This window comes from Copidosoma floridanum, unplaced genomic scaffold, assembly GCF_036245765.1.
Source record: "Copidosoma floridanum isolate Cflo_tuat_1 unplaced genomic scaffold, Cflo_Japanese_pri ptg000021l, whole genome shotgun sequence".
NCBI lineage: Eukaryota > Metazoa > Arthropoda > Insecta > Hymenoptera > Encyrtidae > Copidosoma > Copidosoma floridanum.
Window position 1 is genome coordinate 30,849,388 of NW_028321898.1, and position 14,206 is coordinate 30,863,593.

Here is a 14,206-nt window from a genome sequence, read left to right on the forward strand (position 1 = left end):
AAAAAAAAAGGGAAGAAAGAGAGTGACAGTAAGAGAGAGAGAGAGAGAGAGAGAGAAATACCACGTAATTACGCGGTGCAAGTTGGCTCCTGCCCTCGTGGAAATCGACGTTGCAGCAAACCCCAAAGAGAAAAAAGGGGAGTGGGAGAGGAGGGAAAAAAAATAAAATAAAAACAAAGAAACTCGAACAAAGGGACGGAAAGATAAATCTTGTCCCTCCTCGAGAGGATGAAAGTTTCAAGAGGCCCGTTACGGTTTTAATTCGGTCACTCCCGTGGCCGGCGACGGAAAATCTCCTCTACCAGCCAATTTCCACTCATCCTCCCATCCCCTAGCTATTACCTTTTTTTTTCCTGTATCTATATCTCACACACATAGAAGCAAAGGAAGAGCTCAAAGCTGCTCCCACAGCTGCACGTACATATATATATATATACGACGAAAGTGTGTTCTTCTTCTTACGGAAGGATGGGGGTGGTTTTTTCTTTTTACTCTGCGAGCTAGTTGTGAGTTCCAGTCGCGATAGCTCGGCTGACTCCCTCGTACGTATCTACTCCCGAGGCGTGCTGAGTTTTGCCACAAAGTCCGTAGAAGAGTATCCTTTTTTTTTTCTTCTTCTTTTCACGGTGGAAGAAAAAAAAAAAACCAAGACATGCACTGCGTTTTTTCAATGCTCCCTAAAATCATCCCTTGACGCGATTCGCCTTGTAAAATTAAAAACGATTGCATACGTTGAATGGAAAAAAACGCTTCTAATTAAAGACGGTGTCCTTGTCCCCCCCTAGTGAAGATGGAGGATGATTCATCGTAACGTTCGACAAAACGCGTAAACAACCGGAGCCGTTATTGTCCTTGCGACCCGTAATCGCGGAAACCCGTAAAATCCCGGCCCGGAGCGCACTTACCGCGAGCCACGCGCCATATTTCTCTTCCGCACTGAAAACCTAATTGGAACGTCCCGAGGCAAGCACAATGGGAGCCGCGAAAAAAAAACGGGGAGTGGAAGTGGGTGGTACAAAAGAACGCGAGGAAGGAGCAAAGGAGCTCGTTGCCCCGACGTATTTTCATTTTCCTTACTCCCTCCGGAGTCTCCCTATGAAAACGCGCGTCGTCGCGATATGATCTATGATACGTAGAAAAAGCCGACAGAGCGAGCGTCGACGATCGATCGTCCTTCGTTGCACATTTTAATGTCGATGCACGGTTTTTTGCGCGACAAACAAGCTTCACGTACCCAGCGATTACACCTTTCGCGGCCGAAGCATATATCCGTTTTTTATTGTGTACACTGGAGTTTTACCCGAAATTTATCACCGATTTTTCGTGTACACGAGTTTTGCTACACATGACGCACAGTTTTTGCTTTTTTTTTTTTTTTTTCAATTTGGTTTTCTGTGAAGAACGAAAGAGTGTGACGCAATAATTACAAACGAATGATATAAAAAGCCATAGACTTGGAAAAAAAAGGATAGACCTAGTTTTAGTCATAGATTCCCCGTACAGAGGAAAAAAAAAAAAAAACACGGTTTAGTAGTGTACATGTACGCACAAAGCCACACGCACAGATGGAAAAAAAAAAAAAAAAAAAAAAAAAAAAAAAAAAAAAAAAACACACCCACATAGAGCTAGTTGCCCCCACGACGAAATGAGCGATTTCCCGTGTACATACGCCTCGCTTGGTCCCCGCGTGCCGTTAAAAGCAACACCCGGCAACATTAACCAGATAGGCGCACCTGGCGGGCGCGTTTCAGTTATTCATGATCGACAACTGCGCCGACGATTGGCGCATCGCAATGACCTGGCAGCGGATACTCCAGATAACCGTCGAGATCGTCATATGCGCCGTGCACCCGATACCCGGTGAATATTACTTCCTTTGGACGACCAAGTTGGCGAACAAGGGCGGCGACATCGGCAGCAGGTGGGTACCCTACGACGTGCCCCTGTCGCTACCCATGTTTCTACGGCTGTACCTCATCTGTCGGGTCATGCTGCTCCACTCGAAACTCTTCACCGATGGTGAGCAAAGCCCCACGTACAATCCGTACTATTATTCATTTTATAAATTATAAATTATATACAGCCTCGTCGAGGAGCATCGGGGCGCTCAACCGCATCAACTTCAACACGCGCTTCGTGCTCAAGACGCTCATGACCATTTGCCCGGGCACTGTGCTGCTCGTGCTCATGGTCTCGCTGTGGATCATTGCCTCGTGGACCCTCAGGCAGTGCGAAAGGTTAGCTCATTTTTTCAAACTTCAAGACCAAAAGCGCTGCACCATTTGAGGAAAATCTGTCGTACACACGCTTGTATCTTCGCAACGTCAAAGACGCGCGTTGATCCATTGGAATTAGAATCCCCAGGAACAGGCAGTAGCGATAAGTCCGTGTGTGGCTTCCTTTGAGCTCCAAGAGCGACGAGAATCAATCGCACACAATCTATCCTCCATGAAATTGATCAGTCAGTCGGAGATTGTGCGTTCATGTCACATTAATGGGGTTGAAGGAGCGAGTTGTTCATTATTTTATTTGGATAGCTTTGCGATTTATCGGAAAATTTAAAATAAAATCCATGGATTTCTATACCCCGCGTTAAATAATAAGGGTTGATTTTACTCGGGCTTGTCTCGTGGGTAAAAATTCATGTCCAAGTTAGCGATTGATGAATCCGACGATGGACCTCGAGGGCAAAAATATATACCATACACCCATTACTCGAAATCGATTGAGACGACCTTTGTGATTAATACAATTTAAGCGATTTAAAATAACACCGAGTGAGATGGTATGGTGGAGGGGAGGGTCGCGTACGAAAATAAATCGATATGCAAGTGTTATTTATAAGTCGGACGTCTCTGCAACGGCGATTTTCTTTTGACGAAAAGGCCTCGGTCGTCGCCGAGATCGATATCTCGCTCTTTTACACGCCCTTTTATAACTTTCGGTAAGGAGTGGGGGAAGAGATGATACACCGAGACTGATGGTTTTTTTTTTGTCACTAGGTTTCACGACGAGGAGCACGCGAACCTGCTCAACTCGATGTGGCTAATCGCCATCACCTTCCTCAGCGTCGGCTTCGGCGACATCGTGCCCAACACATACTGTGGCCGGGGCATCGCGGTGTCCACCGGCATCATGGTAAGTCTACCCACACGTTTCATTGATGTTGTTTTTAAACATACATGCATGTAATACCTAACTATTCCAATGACTTGGGGCCATAAAAATATCTAATTGTAACGGCAATTAAGCTGCAACGACGCAGTGTTATTTATCGCTATGGTATATTACATCTTTTAAAAAATCGCACAATATTTTACGATTAACCCATGGGGGGTGAAATTTACGGCTGGGCTTATTTATAAGCTCATTAATCCTACATCGGCTCATTAATTTACAAAGTAGGTGGAATATGTATTTCTAATACAAACCATAACAAATTTCCTCGAGGATATTATGTGTATACTTGAAGGGGTAAACACGCTCGCGGTTAAAACTTTGGGGTGATAATTTATCAAATTTAAGCGGGGCGCGGTGGCTCATTAGGCGACGCAACAGGTCAGCTAATCGAGGAAAATATGCCCGACACTTGCGCGTACGCATAAATGTTATGGAAGAATAAAGGTGCCGATTGAATAAAAAAGTACGAAATCATATAGTTTTCAGAGTGATTTTCACTCTCAATTGACATTCCGCCGTTTGCGGTGGAGCTTATTTTAATTCTCCTCGATTTGCGCTCGTGGAAAAAAAGACCAGCGATGACTTTCCAAGCGCATAGAAGATAAAACGAAAAGTAGCCGCTTAATGGCCGGATTTCTCAAGCTAACGCGCGTCATCCTCCAATTTTTCCTTCCTGGCCCGGTCGTCTATTTTTCACCCCTCAGCTCAATCAAAAAAAAAAAAAAAAAAAAAAAAAGTCGATCGACGACATCACCGCAATCGTCGGCTGGTCGATACACAACGAGGGCGTATAAAAATCGGCTCTGCGCCCTTTAAGTGCTGAATCCGAGCCTTTTCCCCGAGAAAAGGTTGACAAAGCGCCCGGCTGGATGATACTGGATTAAGTCCTCGCGTATACTCCTTTTTTTTTTTTTCATCTCGAAGCTATTAGTTCTCCTTTTCCCGAGGATCGGCTCTTTCTTCTTTTTTCCCCTCCACCCTTTCATTCCGCTCTGCCTTTTTGCCGACCGTGGTGACGCCGAGCGTTAAATGCGCGCGATTTCGGAGATTTCGCACACGTAGAGTGCCTTTCTCTTTTTCACTGTTACGTTGATGCGGAAAAAGACTCCCCGAGGGCTGATGATCATTTTCTATGTGTATATATCTGACAGATCGAGATTAGCCGAGTTTTTGCATGCGACTCTTTGCTCCGAATGAAACACATTAAAAGGGGCCAGTTCATTCACGTGCCTATAGACTCGCGTTTTAATCAACAACTGAAAATCAAAACCCGCGCATCGCAGCACAATATTAACCATCGAAAATTCGGCAATTGCGGGCATTCGACGCACGTACGGGCGCAAACTGACGTAAATTGACCAACACATTGAGTTGCGCGCGTGGGCCGCGTACCGATTTTTGACTCGACTAAACGCCGCGATTGTACGTGCATCCCCGTCCAGCAATCACGCTGTCGTTCGGTGGCGTGGTTTGCGAGCTCATTTGTAAAAATAATTATACCCACGCGCGTCGTCTGTGCCGATCGATAAAGGTGGATCTGTACGGGTATGATCAGTGCCTATTCACCTGGACACCCTTTCATCGGCGCGAGCATTCAGCTCTGATGATTCAAAAATATTTTCCATCGGTGTCACTCAATGTGAGCTCGGGGACGCACAAAAGATCGGTACTCGGCAAAGGTGGCTGCTCAATGTCGTGATGGCTAAAAGAAAAGTGGCAGGGTTCGTCATCGGCGCGCATACTCGAGTGGAGGGAGGGGGTGGGATTTTTAATTAGATCGCTGGGCTCTATGGTACAGATGGGACGACGGGTTATTTATTTTATTTTTTTTATTTTCACATGCCAGAGTTAAAGGAGACGCGGCTTCGTGGGCTAAATTAAAATTGAAATTATTTACGAGTTCTTGGAGGATTGCAACCGTGAACCGGTTGTTTGTGTTCATTAGGGAGTTGGACGGATGAAATAAAGGCTAATGAGTTGAAAATAAAACAATTGAAAGAGAGCAACGTTGTTCTCAAAATGTTATTCGTTTTATTTTCACGAGACTTTGTTCCACGGCTTTTTTTTCTTCTAGTTTTGCTTTCTAGTAGTCCAAGATATGACAATGTGCCTAACACAATTTTTGTTGGACCAAACGGCACAATTATAAAAAAAGCTAACTAAAGTAAATAAAACTAGACTCTGTAACTAAAAGGAGGCTCCAGGGTTTTCATCAAGCTTCACCACCTGTATGCCCAAGCAAAAATCTCGAACCAACCAACCCCCACCACTAAGCCTATAAAAGAAAAAAAAAACCACAAATGCTCCAGCCCGCAAACCAACCCCTGGCAGAAAAAGCTCCAAAAAATCCCTAAACCCGCAAGCTCTCTTATTAACATCCTCGTGCGGGTAACGGACAGGCAGCCAAAATCAGACTTAATCCCTCTACGAGCATCACGAGTTCCACGCGAAGCTATACGTACATCGGACGAAAGAAGCCTCGGCCCGTCGAGCACATACGCCAGCAATTTGCATTTTCGTACACAGCGCCATGATATTTTCCACCCCCACACGGTGGGAAATGTCTCTCCCGCGAGGCCCGTTTACTTACGACCCGAGATTAAATTCCCACCCTCCGAGAACTCGCGACGTGGTAAAGGATCTACTCTCGGGGAGTTGCACCCTTGACTGGGGCCGGGAGCTTGATCGGAATAAGGTGTTTTAGGAGCCAATGGCTGGAACTTTCCGTTTGGCGATGGAAAAAAAGGACATTGTCCTGTCGAGGGCTGCCCTTACGTGTAGGTTCACTATGTATAACTAGTACTTGGGGAGTCGCGACACGCGGTGCCTTCATCTATGGGCATTTCGGGAATTCACAGTCGGACGGTTTGCGCGTCGCGCTCGTTGGTTCTGATTCGGCAGCGATAAATTTCCCCACTGCAGGGACAATCGGTTTCCCTTCCTCTCGATTATCCCCGTCCAGGGGCGCACTCGATTAGAATATACTCTTTGCAGTTGCTTCGAGCGCAGGTGTCTCTTTTTCTGTCGCGAGGCGCTTTATCAACGAGAACGACGTCCTCGAAGATTATACGTTCGTCTCGGGGGGGAAAAGGGGCGCGGAGATAAATGACACTTATCGCGACTGTTGAACAGAAGCGCTAATGGTAGAAAGAGCAGCTCTAAAGCCTTCGTGTATCGAGGAACGATTCTGTCTCTCTTTATCACGCGTTAATCGCTCCTTTTTTTTCACCCCTTACTCACGTTGTATCGGTTTGGTACAGGGTGAAAATTACAGCTCTCGGAAACGATGCGTTCGAGTGGCTGCTTTTTTCCCTCCCGAGGACCCTCGAGCCTTTTTAGTCTCGTGTGTAGTTTTTCTTGTACGGTTTCCTTTTTTTTCTCTCCCTCTCTCTACCGAGTTGTAACGTAAATTAGCACTGGAACAGAACGAGGCGTTGGTCGCCAATGGCTATGACTGCGATAAATCGAAACCAGAAAAAAAAAAAAAAAAAGATTTAAACAGAATCTTATCAGAAAGACAGTACGTACAAGTACACTCGAGAGATAAGAAGAGCAAGGACTCGTATTACGAACAAAAAAGGAAGGGATAAAAACAGCAGCTGTAGCCAAAGTCGCTCAGGTGAAAAAAAAAAAAAAGAGAGAGAAGGTAGGGGGGATGGAATGATTTTTCGCGAGTGCACTTCTGAATCGCGAAAATGGACTATAAGTCAGGTAATCCCTAGTAGATCACCCGAAATCCGGCCATCTGTTTCGTTAAATCTGTAGGTTCAACTGGCCGGAACTGGCTTGCGCTCGCAGTTGATGCTCGTTTTAAAAATTAATGGCCCGATAGAGCGAGAAAATCCAAGTGCGCCTGTACACGAAAAAGTGTACTCGAGTTTCGTTGCTGACACTTTCAGGTCTCATTTTTTTTCGATTTCGAAACTTTTTGCTATTTCAAGGATGGCTTAGGGTGTTTTGTGCTGTGTTTTTTTTTTTTTTTTTTTTTTTAAAACAAAAAATTTTGTTGAGAAGAAAAAAAAATGTTTACTTTGTCTGTTGAAAGGGTGCGGGCTGCACTGCACTTCTTGTAGCCGTAGTGTCGAGGAAGCTGGAGCTGACGAGGGCAGAGAAGCACGTTCACAATTTCATGATGGACACGCAACTCACAAAAAGGGTAACGGCTCATGGTTTTACCGCGTGCAATCTACGATTCGTGCAAAACCACGTTTGTGCCGGAGATGCGAGAAATTTGATTGAATTTCGCCGACTTTGGTGGAAGGGAGGAGAGAAACCGTTTTTAGTTTGCCCGTACAATGTGAGTTATTCGGGGGCTTATTGCGGTATTAAAATTGCATACTCTGCGAAGCGCACGAAAGCAATGGTTAAAATTCAAGTTATGCGTACAGCAAAGAGAATACGGAAACAACTCCTGATGGCATTGCCTGGAAGTAGACATTTTGCAACAATACTGTAAAGCTCTTTTCTTCCCTTCCGCCCAAAATTTCTCCGGCACTCTACGTGCAAAGTATTAATATTGTACAATAATATTAAGTATTTGACGATCCATAGTTTTTTTCTATATATTAATGAATAATCTTTTGCACGTGTGAAAAAAAAAAAAAAAACTCGACAGCTGAAAAACGCAGCAGCCAACGTGCTCCGCGAGACGTGGCTCATCTACAAGCACACGCGTCTGGTGAAGAGGGTCAATGCCGGCAGAGTTCGCGCACATCAGCGCAAGTTCTTACTGGCCATTTATGCGTGAGTATCACATTACAGTTAATACAAATAATCAGAGATAAAAAATTACAATCGTCTGCCGTGTCTGACCGAACTTGCTTGTTTCTACTTATTTGTAGTATTAAAAGCGCATTAAAAAAATAATATTCCATGTGTTTGAATTAAACAGAAAAAAACCAAATACTTGTATCCATGATACATTGAAATTTCAGGTTTTATTTTCAATGGCCATTTAAAAACATAATCATTGCCCTGCATGTCTGACCAAACTAGCTTGGTTCTAATAGAAAACATGATTAAAAGCATATTTTTAAAAACACTGATGGATTAAGTATGTCCATCAGTAATCTTTTTTATCAATCATTTCAATAATACAAGAAAACAAATATTGCCCTGTATGTCTGACCAAAATTCAAGATTTTCCTGCATGTCTGACCAAATTCGCATATTTCTACTGTTAAACATGATTGAAAGTATGATTTTAAAAAGTATTTGATGAATTATGTGAGTTTGTCATTTTTTTGGTCATATTAATGCAAACACTAGAAAAATACACGTTGTCGAGCATGTCTGACCAAAATCGCTTATTTCTACTAGTTGAAATTTTTTTTAAATCAATAGAAAAACCGATTTCTTCATTGTGGTAAAGAAAAATGAATCTTAATCACGTGATTCTTTGTTTCTGTTTCCTCCATGACAACAGACTGCGAAAAGTCAAAATGGACCAGAGGAAACTAATGGACAACGCCAGTACGGTAACGGACATGGCCAAGGTATGTACCGATAGTTACTCCCACTGTTATTACCGACTCCTAAAAAAAAAAAAAAAAAAAAAAAAAAAAAATATTTCGATAAAACCATCCAAATGATAAAAACTCACGCCATTCGTAGCCATTGATCGATCAATTTATCTTTACTCCTTCGACGCTGAAATTTTCAAAGTATCGCAAGCTGTCGCTAATGAGCTTACGGATTGATCGGCCAACTCGCTAGGATGGATCAGCACAAGTGAATAATCATCTCCCCCCTTCCGATGGTTCCTTTTTCGCGACCGATAAGTTGATCCACTCACCGGAACTTTTCCGAGAACTTGAGCACTCGCGGATGATTTATCGGCCATATGATAATTTCTAGGTGCTCTGTTATCCCCCATGTCCGCATTATATAATGAGCAAAGAGAGAAACTTTGATGAAAGTCATGTTGTTGTGTTTCATGTCGTCCAGACTCAGAACACTGTGTACGAGATAGTGTCGGACATGAGCAGCCGGCAGGACGCCCTCGAGGAGCGGCTGGTTGGCATGGAGGAGAAGCTGATCTCCCTGCAGGAGCAGCTGGAGCTCCTGCCCGAGTCGTTGACGCGCTGCATGGCCCAGCACGCCGAGCGGCTGGAGCAGCGTCGCAACTTCCTCCACCCGGACGCGGCGGTGGTGGCCGCCCCGTCGACGCCAACCCCAGCCCCCGGCGTGCCGAACATCGGCGCCCACCAGGTCGGCACCTCCTTCCCCGGCTTCGCCTCGATCGGCGCGAGCGGCTCCATCCTCGGGCCCCAACAGCTGAGCTCCAACACCCTCCTTCCCCACTCGCGCAGCGTGCCCAGCGGCCCGGTCTCGCTCCACCCGTGGCCGGCCTCGCCCGTCCTGCCCCCGGTCTCCAGCCGCACGCCCCACCTCGTGCCCGAAACCAGCCGATCCTCCCAACAGCAGGGCCCGCAAATCGCCAGGCTTGGCACCAGCCAGGGCTCGGACACCTCGCCGCACAGCTGAGTCTCGGCCCTGCAGCCGCAGCACTCCTACTGAGAACCCGTTGTTGCGTCCTCGCTGGTTATATTTCACGCCCGTCTGTCTATCTGCGCGCGTGCGGGTGTGCGATTTTTTTTTTTTTTTTTTCGTTTGGACACATACTGTAGTTGTTGATGCGCGTAAAAAATATACGCGCGAATACATTCGTGGGTACTAGAGCGCCTTCCCGTCTGGACTACGTTCTTTCCTCCTTCGGCGAGAGGATCTTACACCAGATTTTGTTTCACTGTTTTTACGCGGTTTTTTGTTTATCGCTATACACACGCATACGGTCATACGTACCCTTGAAAATAATTTAACACGTACGCTTGCGTCTGTTTTGTTGATCGCCAAGTAAAAGTGGAAATAGTTCATTTTTTTATTATTATTATTATTATTATTATTATTAATCCATTAAAGGGAACGGAAACAGACGGGAATCGCCCCGCACACGGCGCTGCTTCACACACGTAACACGAGATAGAGAGAGAGAGAGCGTGAAATCTTCCACTGTATATAATATATCGCTAATGAACGATATATATACCTATACGCTGCGAGCTGCTTCCCTCCTCCTCCCCCCACCCCTGCCCAACATGCGTGCCTGATATATATATAATACGTATATGATTACACGCGACGTAATCGATGCATAGTATACATACATGTATATTGCGTATATTGTTAAGAAAATATACACACGCGCGCGTACAATTAGATATGATGTGGCAATGAATTTATAGGAGAGCGAAAAATGGATGAGAGGATGACGTGCGACGTTATACATACACATGTGACGATATAAATATTATTACTATGATAATACATTCACGACGCAACGATTCCACGTGTTTGTTCGTAGGCGCGTTAAAAATTATTATGCGTTAAAGAGCGATGTTTGTATGAGATGCTATTTGAAAAAAAAAAAAAACAAAAGAAAAAAAGAAACTATAGAGTATGATAATTTGATTCGAGGGTAAAAAATAAAACAAAAAGGTCGAGTGTGCGAAATTATACATATGTAATTATGGACAAAAAAATAAATAAATTGCGAGGCGTTGGGATAAGTGCACGTAGTGTGTTTTGCCTTTTTTTCTCAGCAAATATATATATATATATATATATATATATATATATATATATAGGTCTCGTAAACAATTAATTGTAATTAAGTCGAGAGCAAAGTGTTGATCATATAGTGATTTTAAGTAGGTAGATAAATATATATATATACGATGCAACGACGGAACGCGTGAATTTTTATACTTACAAATATAGGACAAAGAATTGAATTGACGTTCATAGCCCAGGAAGCGAAAGAAACGTAAGGAGCTTTTATCGAGAATTCCTTTCGTCCTTTACGATTGACATTGTTCGGAGTATTCGATTTCGTTAAGAAATCATACAATTTTTTTTTTTTTTCATCATTCAACGTGATTTCGATACATATTTATTATATACATACACTTGTCGGTATTATTTTATAATTTATTATTACGTTAAATTGAATTTTAATAATGACAAAGGAATTCTCGATGGGAATCGTGCGCCTGCCTCCAAGTGTTCACCAACGCGAGCGAGTGCCATCGAACAATAAGAGGAAAAAAAAAGGAAGCAGTGAATAACGAGGAAAAATGTAAAGTTATCTTAGTCGCTTCGACGTCCGTGTAGGATAATAGATTTTAAATGACGCTTCGAAGGACGAAGAGTTTCGACGTATCGAGAAACAAAGTTGAGAAAGGAAGGGAAAAAGTTCTCGCGAAGAAGAGAGAATTTTACCGGGGCGCATTTTATTTTTATCTCCTCGATAAATCGCGTAGCATCAATTTGAGTAAGATGAACGAGAGACGCTTGTATTTTAAGAAGTCGCGCGCGCGTTACTCGACAAGTACTTCACGTAGACAAAAGAGAAAAAAAAAATTATAATAATAATAACAAATAATGAATCGTAGAGCGAAGCGAAGCTGCAAAAGTTGCTGATATTATTATACCGTTATTAAACCGCGTAAAAAACGTACTTTGGAGGAAATAAAAATCGATCGCGAAACAAACTATATAATAACTGTACTGTTTCCTCGTACGTACATATATATATTATACATAAATGCTAAACGTTACAAGATTATGTACATAAATATATACATATATATTTAAAGAAGAAGGTATGTTGGGTTGCGAATGTATACTCATCGTTTCGATGGATTTTCTTTGTTTAATTTTTTTTTTTCCGTACAAACGACAACGCCCCTTACTTGCGGATAGTAAAATACGTATACATTCGTGAAATTAACACAAAATCGATATAATCGAGAGATCAAACGTCATCCCTAGTTATTTAAAAATAAAAAATATATATATACATAAAAAAAGCGTTGAAAACGCATTGATCCTCCTCGAGATCCTCCTTCTCCGTTTAAACAGAGTCTATACAGTAATAATGATAATATGTACCTTCCTTTGAAAACTGTCCATCCCCAATCTATGATCACCTTCTGTTTCGTCAACCTCACCGCTGGAAGGGAGGCGTCCTGCCTGCGTTTTTTTTTTTTTTTATTTTGGTTTTTTAAAGATTAAAAAGTTTATTTTTAGAATGCATAGAATTTTAAGGGCTAACGTTTTACGCGTGTAATGTATGATACACACGCTTGCTCACATGTAAGTCGCTTCGGGGGTTCAAACCAAGTTCGCTCAATTTAAACAATACGAAAAATATATACTTAAAAAAAAAAAAACAATAATAATAATATGAACTCAATAAGAAAAATAACGCTGGGACCTATTTGCTTAAAAGTGAAGAATAAAAGAGAGAGAGAGAGAGAGAGAAAATGTAAAACAAGGCAGTAATATCGCCTTTATTCAGAGAGATAATACCTAGTGCTTTTTTGCGAGATGTTAAAGTATCGCGAAACCTCGTGGCAAAACGGGACCAATTCATAAAATTAAAAAAAAAAAATAAAAAAAATGTATAAATTAATACAACGCGATAATAGATATGAAAATTACTAAGAACAGATTAACAGATTTTATTCGTTACATAGTATTGTTTTGTTGAATCACGACTAAACAAAATTTATTTGTGGGAAGTAAAATGAAAATAAAGTCAGATTGCTTTGTTACTGTTTTTTAAGGATAGATGATTAGTAACCAAAATAACTATCCAACTAAAATAAAACGTATGTTTCAACAAAACGATTTTTCGAATTACGTTTCAAAACGGAAAGAAAAACGCACTGGACACAACAACCGCGCCATATTTTTATACATATATCTCAAAAGTGCATTGTAGTGCCAAGAAGATCAACTCTCAAGAAAAAAAAAGTTTGGTTTTAATGCATTCTGTGTATAAAAAAAAAAAACTCAACTTAATGATTCAGATTTAAAGAAAAAATAATCGACTCATTTACATTTACACGTGTTTACTGAGATACTCTCGAATAATAACAAAAGTTTATTCTCGGATATGGAACGGACGTAGACTGTGAGAAACGTCCAAGTGGCATTTAAACCGAGGTCGAATAAATTAAATTATATCAATAATTTATTTAATTCGTGTAATTCTAGATGATTTTATTTTCTACTCTACAGTAGTAAATTAATCAATTTAATTATGGTTACTAGCACAATCACAATACCTACACGATGTATTTAAAAAAATTTATTTTAATTGTAATATTTTTTTTTACGATATTCTGCCTTCTGCCACCAACAACGTTTTCCTAATCCTCACAGAATACGTCCGGTTGTAAGGGAAAAGGAGTGATATCGATGAACGTAGTGCGTAGAAAAAATAAATATGAAAATAAAATGTTTTAACAATAATACCTAAGTGAATTTCAGAAGAAGGACAGGCGAAACGATGATAAATTATGAGGGTACGGGCACTCGGAAATTTTTCTAATCCTAACAAAATTTTATCTAATTTTACTGCAACGCTACTCGATAAAAATTTACAAAATTAGCAGTTTACTGTGCCAGATTCGAGAAATTACTTAAACTTTTATCAAGTAAATACATCTAAAAAATATGTTTGAATGTAACGGAGCAACCACTAACTATCGCACTAGTATAAACCGTATTGAGAATATGTTTAAAAAAAGCTAAACTATGTATTTAAAAAAAAGAATTATTTATCATTCGGTGCAAATAAAATACTAGAATTTAAAAACTAGAAATTTTTAATTTTTTGTTTTTTTTCTATAAAATGGTTCGTAATGAAGTATAAATATATATAATAATGTAAAAACGAAGCAGTATAAAAATTTCAAGAGAAATAAACATTTAAAAAATACACCATCGGTAGCCTTTGATGAAGATATTCTTAACGCCTATCAACAAAAATAAAAATGTATGTATTGCAAATACACACATGTAAAACTGATAGGTAATGCAGCGAGATAAAGAAAAATTAATACATAACATAATTAATTACAACATAAATGAAGAATATATATATTATTTAACTGGAGAGCGAGATAATTGAGGAAAAAAGGGATAGAGTTAGTAAATTAAAATAAACAATGCGGTT

General features: G+C 41.2%; 1 protein-coding gene across 1 annotated transcript in view; it reads left to right on the forward strand.

The window, feature by feature from the left end:
* The window catches only part of SK (small conductance calcium-activated potassium channel), a 104,610-nt gene extending 94,590 nt beyond the window's left edge, over window positions 1-10,020 (forward strand). The window contains exons 7-13 of the mRNA XM_089594304.1: window positions 1,752-2,019; window positions 2,084-2,237; window positions 3,003-3,138; window positions 7,226-7,336; window positions 7,796-7,923; window positions 8,606-8,675; window positions 9,127-10,020. Coding sequence (XP_089450430.1) covers window positions 1,752-2,019; window positions 2,084-2,237; window positions 3,003-3,138; window positions 7,226-7,336; window positions 7,796-7,923; window positions 8,606-8,675; window positions 9,127-9,666 — 1,407 coding nt within the window. The 3' untranslated portion in view covers window positions 9,667-10,020. The remainder of the gene's footprint in view (window positions 1-1,751; window positions 2,020-2,083; window positions 2,238-3,002; window positions 3,139-7,225; window positions 7,337-7,795; window positions 7,924-8,605; window positions 8,676-9,126) is intronic.
* Window positions 10,021-14,206: the final 4,186 nt, after the last annotated feature.